General features: G+C 33.7%; 2 protein-coding genes across 4 annotated transcripts; one reads left to right on the forward strand and one right to left on the reverse strand.

Moving 5' to 3' along the window:
* Nucleotides 1–2,507: 2,507 nt before the first annotated feature.
* bbln (bublin coiled coil protein) lies at nt 2,508–3,969 on the reverse strand. 2 transcript variants are annotated; one of them, XM_016484480.1, is made up of 3 exons: nt 3,909–3,969; nt 3,732–3,876; nt 2,508–2,971 (listed from the first exon to the last, which is right to left on the reverse strand). In XM_016484480.1, the coding sequence occupies exons 2-3, from the start codon at nt 3,808–3,810 to the stop codon at nt 2,793–2,795; spliced, it is 258 nt and encodes an 85-aa protein (XP_016339966.1). In that variant the 5' UTR covers nt 3,811–3,876; nt 3,909–3,969; the 3' UTR covers nt 2,508–2,792. The 2 variants fall into 2 exon arrangements, with proteins under 2 accessions (XP_016339966.1, XP_016339965.1); XM_016484479.1 differs by having other exon boundaries at nt 3,732–3,914.
* A 169-nt stretch (nt 3,970–4,138) lies between these two features.
* Nucleotides 4,139–9,540, forward strand: surf2 (surfeit 2). Of its 2 annotated transcripts, XM_016484478.1 has the most exons (7): nt 4,139–4,382; nt 4,491–4,642; nt 5,668–5,771; nt 5,851–6,057; nt 8,496–8,555; nt 8,589–8,635; nt 9,436–9,540. In XM_016484478.1, exons 1-7 carry the CDS (start codon nt 4,308–4,310, stop codon nt 9,520–9,522), a joined length of 732 nt encoding a protein of 243 aa, XP_016339964.1. In that variant the 5' UTR covers nt 4,139–4,307; the 3' UTR covers nt 9,523–9,540. The 2 variants fall into 2 exon arrangements, with proteins under 2 accessions (XP_016339964.1, XP_016339963.1); XM_016484477.1 differs by having other exon boundaries at nt 8,496–8,635.
* The last annotated feature ends 344 nt before the right edge of the window (nt 9,541–9,884 follow it).

The following is a 9,884-nucleotide window of genomic DNA, read 5'->3' on the forward strand; positions in this document are numbered from 1 at the left end:
TTAAATAATAATTATACAGTGTAATATTACAATAAACTAATATCCCAGTAATAAGAATCACCTTTGACAATAGTTACAATTAATAAACTACAAGATAAAACTTTTGAATGCTTTATATATATACATATAATAACAAAAAATACATATAAAAAATGTATTATATACTAAATATATTTGTTTGATAATATATAATTATATATATATAATTTTCATAATAAGAATTGGGGATTAAAATGCATAATTAGCATGAAAAAGAGTTCAAAAAGACGAGACCTGAATATGCTTCCTTTGGTGTAAAACTTTATTTCTTTTTTCTTCTTTGTATTTATGAGTGAAATTGGACCTGGACATGTTTTTGTGAGATTCTTAGGTTTGCTTTGTTGAGTTGTGTTGATTTCTTCTGCAGTTGTGGCAGTATATCAGAGGAGTGCTGGTTATAAGGGCATTGGTGTGTGGAGGTGTTGAATGTTGTTTCTGAGTTGAATTGGATTATTATTTTGTAGTACACTGGAAACATCAGCAGACGTCTGTGCTGAATCTTCTCAACAAAACTGTTCTTACTCCATACAGCATCAGACCGCATTTCACCCCAAAATCAATGTACATTTTAACTTTCATAAAATTAAGCCAATTGTAGGTTTTGTTAGTGTTTTTGCAAATTTTTTTTTTTTTGCAATTTTTGCCATTTTTGTAGGTCCATAAAGATTTTTTTCTCACATTGTCACATTATTTACATGCATGACAATTAAACACATTTTTACTTTTTTTTTTTTTTCTCAGATCTTTGTTTTTTCATTACTCTCACACTCATATATATATATATATATATATATGTATATATTTTTAATTTTTTTGGTTTTGGGGTGAAATGTGAGCAGGTCATGTTCTCTTTGCGTTCGTCTTTCCCTCAATCGTGTCACTTGTTTTTTTTTTTTTTTAGAAAACTAACCATCAAACTGGTTCCCAGTAGTCAGGTTAGCAAGACCAGCTTAAACCAGCTAAGACCAGCAAACCACCTCAGACTGGTCTAAACTGGTCTTCAGCTGGAGATGTCGAACTGTTTATTATGGCTTCATCTTTAATGGGCATTGTCTGATTCAGGACTGATTTGTGGAGGTAAGAATATCACATGTTGCAGATGTAATAACTCATAAATCATAAACCCGACAGTCCGTGTGTTTCATATCTGGTTTTTATTCAGCAGCTGACAGACTGAACAGAGCCAGAGTTTTATACCAGCTGAGCTTCATGTTTTTCCAATGTTTGTTTGCTGCATTTGGCTAATTTTAATTTCTATTAAAATATTTGATGATTACGAGGACTTTTGGATTATTTATGAACTTCCTTGATAATTTTATTTAAAATTGTTTTCCCATTTCAGAGGTATTTTAGTATCGTTGAGATAGCTTTTCATATTTTCATTTTTAATATTTATATATTTTTAAATATTTTCTATTTTGATTTTAAGTTAGTTTATTTATATTTTCTCTTTTCATTATGAGTTAAAGTTTTTAGTAATTTTGTGTTTTTCTAATTTTTAGTAGTTTTTTTGTCTGTTTTGTTTAATATGTCTGCATAGTTTTTTATTAATTTTTATTTATATTTTGGTTATTTTATCAAATCAAGTTAAACAATTTAAATGAGAAATGGTGCCTTGGTAACTGGGTAATGATTTTTGTATTTTAAAGTTTAATTTATTTCAAGTAACAAATGTTTTTATGCTTTTTAGGGATGTCAGAGTTCTCGATATCATCACAGAATGAGGCAGAAAATATATTTTATACTGTAATAAAGGCTATGTCGCTTAGAAATACACAGATAAATTGTCGCAGGCGAGTGTTTATTGTCCTTACATTTCATCATTCAAAACGTTTAATGTTATATCTTCTGTTAATTCAGTCATAGCGATGCCTTTATCCATATCAGGAATTTCCTGGAACGTCATCAGTTCTATTACTTCTGTGACGCATGTGTGGATTTTCTGTGCGAGGGCGCCCTCTAGCGTCCAGTATGAATGAAACACACTTCACACTGTGTTTATAGCGCTCAATAATAGCCAATCCATCCTATTTTGGGTACAAATCTGAAAAAAATAATACCTCTCTCAAAAGAAATGTTAAAGGGATAGTTCACCCAAAAATGAAAATGTGATGTTTATCTGCTTACCCGCAGGGCATCTGAGATGTAGGTGACTTTGTTTCTTCAGTAGAACACATTTGATGATTTTTAACTCCAGCCGTTGCAGTCTTATCAGTCGTATAATGCATGGCAATGGTAACAAACTCTAAGAGAGTAAAAAAAACATGCACAGACAAATCCAGATTAAACCCTGCGGCTCGTGACGACACATTGATGTCCTAAGACACGAAACGATCGGTTTGTGCCAGAAACCGAACAGTATTTATATCATATTTGACCTCTAATACACCACTATGTCCAACTGTCTTTGAGCGTGCGCACGGCATCCGGTGCGTGAGGTGTGTACGCGCTCTGGCGTAGTTCATTTTCATTTTTGGGTGAACTATCCCTTTAAGCAGGCATATAATAATCCACACTTTTTCCAGTGTGCACAGAGTTTTGTTGTTAATTTGTTGCAAGAAACACAGATGTGACAAGCTATCAGAAAACCGAGGTACGAATTGAACTGTAGTGTTGCATCCCTAAAGCTTTTATATTTATAGCTCACTATAATAACTCGTATGAAAGTAATAAGCCATTCGAGGCTTTAATCTAATACAGCACAGTTTAGACAGACATAAGTACATTTCCACACATATTCGAGATTGGTTCCTCTAGTCTTCAGTGGACTCTGGCTCTTCATCAGGAGGATGCTGTTCTCTGAACTCTCTCCGAGCCTCTCTGTTGGACTCCAGCAGCTCGTGCAGTTTTCCGTTCAGAGCCTGGTTTCTCTCCTCGATGTGGTCCAGACAGGAGTTGATCTGGTCCAGCATGGAGTCGATGGCTGTGTATTCTGACCAAACAGCAGAGATTCATTCTGACTTCTATATCATTGCATATGTGTATGTTATATTAGAATTATTTATTATTATTGTCACATTATAATACATTTTAATTTTTTACAGGCATGTATATAATTTGTAATGAATAATAAAAAATTCAAATGATGAAATAACTATATAAAATTGTATAATAATATAAGGAACATGTATATAATTACTAATAATTAGTAATATATAATTATCAATAAATACTGATAAAAAAGTATATTAGTAAATTAATAATACAATAAAAATGTAATAAAATCTTTATATAGAAGCTATAATTAATATATTAATCATGATAATTATGTATAAATAATACATATAAATAACACGGTTAATAAACATTAAAAATATTGTTATTAATAAAAATATGAACAAATATATTTTATATAATTATTAAATAAAAATGCACTGAATTTTATTTTTATTTATATAATTATTAAATTAAAATTTGTACTGTATTTTATTTTTATTATTAATTACAATATAATTGTATTAATTTGAGGAGTGACTCATAAGAATGTAATAAAATATATAATTGGAAAATGTATGTATATATATATAAAATAAAACAAACAAATCTATTGCAGTAGTCAGAAACGATTAAAAATCATCATTGAGAATAATAGAATTACAAACTACTTCTAAAGTAAAACATCCGGACATGTTACAGTACTGAGAATGAGATGACTGCAGTGAAATTATAATGATAATTAAAGACATTAATACCTTCTTCACTGAATTCATCTTCATCCTCGACGATTTCATCATCAGCTGAAACATCAGGATCTCCGTTTGGTCCAGACATCTTTAAAACAGTCTTTATAAATTAATATCAGATTATTATAAAGCGACACGCAGAAAACACATATAATATACACTGTTTATATGAATATGCTACACGAACAGCTCAGTATCAGCTGACTATCTCGAGCGTCCAATAGCGCGCCTCATCAGAAATATCAACCCGCTGCTGTCTCAGCTCCGAGTATTTAATTATTCTAAATACTGATTATATAAGAGCCAGTATATCCATTCTGAGACGACTTTAAAATCTCTTACGACTTCGCTGCTTTAAAAACGATTGTTTCTGGCATTTCGCTGGACAGTCTTTGGTCCTGCGGCAGCGTCGTGTTTATATAACGTCACGCTGCGCAGCATGCGCACCAAAACAGAAGCGTTTATCCTCTTAGTTTGAGGTTTAGTGTGGGTTTTTTTTTTCCAAGCGTTGTTGTGGTAATAATTACAATAACAGGTTCCCCCTCATATAGACTTAGTTCGTTAATATTTAATTTTTTTGTTGTTATGGAGGATTTCCCGGAAGATTTGAGATCATTTCTACAGACGCATCCTTGCTTTCAGCTCACAGACTCGAAGAAGGTCAGAGTTATGAGAGTAAACTCGCATGTCAGCTGTTCTTATGATCCCTGTGAAGAGCTGAAGTGGTGAAAGCCTGTTTTTGAATGTTATTTGTGTGAAATCTGTCAGATCCGATGCTCTCTGAACGCGCACGAGTTTCCCCGCAGCCTCGCCGAGCTGCAGCGCTTCACCGCGGGGAACAAATACAAGAAACTGCGCGCTCAGGCCGAGTTTGACTACACTCAGTACGAGCCGCACATAGTCCGCAGCACTAAACAGCCGTGAGTACACTACACTACAGTACACGACACTATATTACAGGACACTATACTACAGTACAGTACACTATATTACACTACAGTACACTATAATACACTACAGTACACTATACTACACTACAATACACTACAGTACACTATAATACAGTACACTATACTACAGTACACTATACTACACTACAATACACTACAGTACACTATAATACACTACAGTACACTATACTACACTACAATACACTACAGTACACTACACTACAGTACACTATATTACAGTACACTATAGTACACTACAATACACTACAGTACACTATAATACACTACAGTACACTACACTACAGTACACTATACTACAGTTCACTACAGTACACTATACTACAGTACACTATATTACACTACAGTACACTATATTACAGTACACTATACTACACTACAATACACTACAGTACACTATAATACACTACAGTACATTACACTACACTACAGTTCACTACAGTACACTATACTACAGTACACTATATTACAGTAATCTATACTACACTACAATACACTACAGTACACTAATACACTACAGTACATTACACTACAGTACACTACACTACAGTACACTATAATACACTACAGTTCACTACAGTACACTATACTACAGTACACTACACTATTACACTACAGTACACTACACTACAGTATACTACACTACAGTTCACTACAGTACACTATACTACAGTTCACTACAGTACACTATACTACAGTACACTATATTACACTACAGTACACTATATTACAGTACACTACACTATATTACACTACAGTACACTATGCTACAGTACACTACACTATATTACAGTACAGTACAGTACACTATATTACAGTACAGTACACTACAGTACACTATATTACAGTACACTATACTACACTACATCATTTTAAAAACGATTAATCAACAAATCTTCTTTTTTTTTTTGGCCCAGCCCTAGTTTTGATTTCATGTTGAATTCATATTCATATATTTGCATTGTGTTTTTCCTCAGAGATCATCTCTTCTGCAAGCTCACGTTACGTCACATCAACCGTGTGCCGCAGCATGTTCTGTGTCACGTCAGCGGCAGACGCTACAGGAGGGCTCTGGAGCAGTGTAAGTCACACAGCCGCATTTCTTTGACCCATCACAGCTCTGCATGACGTTACTGAGCGCTTGTGTTGTTGTGGTCCAGACGAGGAGTGTGTCCGTCAGGGTGTGGAGTTCGTTCCTGTGCAGCTCAAGAAGAAGAAGAGACCTAAAGAGGCTGCAGGAAGTGAGGGTCGGGCCGCAGGAAGTGAGCGACGAGCCAGCAGGAAGCAGGACAGTGGCGTCTGGACCCCGAACTCGAGCGACGGCGAGGACAGCGACTCCTCGGACAGCATGTCCGATCTTTACCCGCGTCAGTGCCGCTCTTCGTTAATAATGAATAATCGCGATTAATCACATCCAAAATAAAAGTTTTTGTTTACATAATATATGTGACCCTGGAGCACAAAACCAGTCATAAGGGTCCATTTTTCGAAATTGAGATTTATGCATCATCTGAAAGCTGAATAAATAATCTTTGATGTATGGTTTGTTAGGATAGGACAATATTTGAAAATCTGGAATCTGAGGGTGCAAAAAAATCTAAATATTGAGAAAATCATCTTTAAAGTTGTCCAAATGAAGTTCTTAGCAATGCATATTACTAATCAAAAATTAAGTTTTGATATATTTACAGTAGGACACTTACAAAATATCTTCATGGAACATGATCTTTACTTAATATCCTAATGATTTTTGGCATAAAAGAAAAATTGATAATTTTGACCCATACAATGTATTGTTGGCTATTGCTACAAATATACCCCAGCGACTTAAGACTGCTTTTGTGCTCCAGGGACACATATATGTGTGTACTGTGTATATTTATTATGTGTACAGTAGTCAACATTTGAAGTGGATCAAAGTTGTCCTAAGACAAGAACGCATTTTGGTTTTAGGTTTTAGGACAACTTTGATGAAAGGTTTTGATCCACTTCAAATGTTGACTAGTGTATATTAGGGCTGCCCCCTAATAGTCGACTAATCGTTAGTCGGCCAGAAGAGGCTCGGTCGACCAAAATTGTATTAGTCGCTTAGTTGCAGAAAACAAAAATGTAAAAAAATCCATGGGCGAAGTCACGCAGTCCGTGACTAACAGATCGTTAACAGCTAGTCTATGGTAATACAGTACATCCAAACGCTCGCCTATCATTCATCCACCTCAAATATGGCTTATCATCTGAAATATGTAAGTATTAGCAACTTTACATGGCTGCTCAGTCTAATGTTAACCTAGAGAAATGTGCGCTATAGCAGGACAGATGGAGGCTTGCTCTTAAAATACTCCCTCATTTTTGGTCATACAGATAAGAGTAATACATCTTTAAAATCTGTAAAGACTCTACGTTTATTCGTGTGCACTCACAATAACAACAAAACATTGCGCTTTTGTAAAATAATGAACGCAAACAGGATGCGCTTGCTTTCTGCCGTCTCGGTCTCTGTGAACTCGAGCGCGAAACTCTGTGTATGTTTGCTTTACAGACATTAAAAATATATCTATAGAGAGTGAAATGTCTACTTTCAAATGGATAACTAATATTCTTAGATTATGTAATCCGTATGAAACATGCATACAGGTGCGTCCACTACTGCGGAGATGACGAGTCAGTGTCGCCGAGTTCATCTCTTAAACCGAAAACTAAGAAACCACTAGTTTATCAAATTATTAAAATGTTAATACAGTCTCCTTACTGTTTTTCACTGACACATTAATAATCATTACTTCTGTCGGTGCGCTGTGGCAAGCTTTATGCATGTGCTTGAGCGCTTATTAGGCTATGTAGGCCATTAAAGTCTCATTATAATGATTTAAATGTCATAGCAGTGATGGCATCAGCATAGCAGAGATAAGAAAAGCCATGCTTCTGAATGACAGATCCTAATGATAACATGTAGATAAAGAAGAGAAGCGGTCTAAGCACTGAGCCTTGAGGAACCCCAGTAGCAAGAAGTTGTGACTTAGCAACCTCACCCCTCCAAGACACCCTGAAGGACCTATCTGAGAGGTAAGACTTGATCCACTGGAGTGTGGTTTCTGAGATGCCCATCTTCATGAGGGTGGACAGGAGAATCTGGTGGTTAACTGTGTCAAAAGCAGCAGAAAGATCCAGCAAGATGAGTACTGAGGATTTGGAAGCTGCTCTTGCCAGTCTCAGGGCTTCAGTAACCGAGAGCAGGGCAGTCACAGTTGAGTGGCCGCTTTTGAAGCCAGATTGGTTGCTGTCCAGGAGGTTGTTCTGTGCAAGAAACATAGAGAGTTGGTTGAACAAAACTCGCTCAAGTGTCTTTGCAATGAATGTAAGAAGGGATACTGGTCTGTAGTTTTCTAAAAGTGCTGGATTTAGAGAGGGTTTCCCCCTCCAAGACACCCTGAAAGACAACCTAAGTTGTCTAAGCAAGATGTTAGAGTGGAGCAGAGAGTGTCGATTAGTCGACTAATGCTTAAAATGAACGACTACTAGTCGACCAGAAAAATCTTAAATTGAGGGCAGCCCTGTTATATATAAATACACGCACATGCATTTATATAATTAAGAAAAAATTTATATGTTTATATATTAAATGTATATATAAAATAATTTATATAAATATATACATGTAAATATTTTCAAAATATATATTGTATGTGTGTGTATTTATATATACATAAAGTACACACACATGTATTATGTAAACATAAACTTTTATTTTGGATGCGTTAATCGTTTGACAGCACTAATCGCTAACGTCAGCTGTGTCTCTCTGCAGCGTCTGTGTTCACCGTGAAGAAGACGGACGATGAGCAGAACGTCAGTGATGCTGAGGAAGATGATTTTCAGACCGATGATGATGATGATGAAGATGTGTCTGAAATGGAAGTAGAAAACCAGATGCAGAAACGCAAAAAGGTGAGTGTGACTGAATCACGTTTGCTGTGATAATGGAAGCTAAACGTTAACAGTAATGACAGTTTAATCACTAAAAATGTGAATCTGTATTTGATTTACATGTGTTGGATTTATAGTGTCACATATCGGTATTATTACAGTTAAAAATAAAAAAATTAATAAAAAGTAAATATTACAATACATTTAAAAAAGGCTAATATAATGACAAAAACGAACAAAAATCAATAAAATTTATTAAAATTAAAATATAAAAACTATTAATCAAAATATTAACAAAAACTACAGTCATATCTCAATTATACTAAAATAACACTAGTATCACAGCAGTTTTACACTATACACAAATGATTGCACTATATGCTCATTTTAATTCATTTTAAATCTATTTTTTTATAATTTTAATAATAAAAAAACTTTTATTTCTTTTTATGTAAAGCACTTTGTGCTATAAATAAACTAGCCTTGCTTAAATTAACTGCATGCAGTGAATTCACAGTGCTGCATATCAGTGTTATTATAGTTAACAAAAACATTAATAAAAATTCATTACTTAAAATAAAAAAACTTATTTCAGCTACTTGCCAAAACAACATTTCTCATTTTAGTTTAACTTGATGTGCTAAAATAACTAAAACTGAAATAGAAATTAATAAAAACTAAATATATATATATATATATATATATATATATATATATTTTAAAAAGGATAATAAATGAAACTTGCCTTGCCTATATATATATATATTAACTGAATGTGGTGAGAAATGTCTTTAATGTGTAACTTCCCTGTTGTTTTTTAGGTTCAGTCTGCTGGCTTTACTAAGAAGATTAAGAAGAACAAGAAGAAGAAGGGTTTTAAACATGTTGGCAAAGTCAATGGAAAATAATAAAGTTTGTAACTCATTTTCACTCTCATTGTTTCTGGATCTGAATAAAGGGATTTTCATTCGTAAATATTTCAGCTACTTGCCAAAACAACATTTCTCATTTTAGTTTAACTTGATGTGCTAAAATAACTAAAACTGAAATAGAAATTAATAAAAACTAAATATACTTTGTCTTTATGTTACAAGTTTTTATTAATTTTCTTAATTTTAGCTATTTTAAATTCAAATGAAACTAAACAAATTATGTTCTGTTCATACTAGTGTTATTTTAGTATCATCAAGATACTGTTATAGTTGTTACTATTTAAATTTTATTTTTATATTTTCTGTTTTAATTTTAGTTAAAATGTTTTTTGTCATTT

Source organism: Sinocyclocheilus anshuiensis, unplaced genomic scaffold (genome assembly GCF_001515605.1).
Source record: "Sinocyclocheilus anshuiensis isolate Anshui unplaced genomic scaffold, SAMN03320099.WGS_v1.1 scaffold745, whole genome shotgun sequence".
NCBI classification, from domain to species: Eukaryota; Metazoa; Chordata; class Actinopteri; order Cypriniformes; family Cyprinidae; genus Sinocyclocheilus; species Sinocyclocheilus anshuiensis.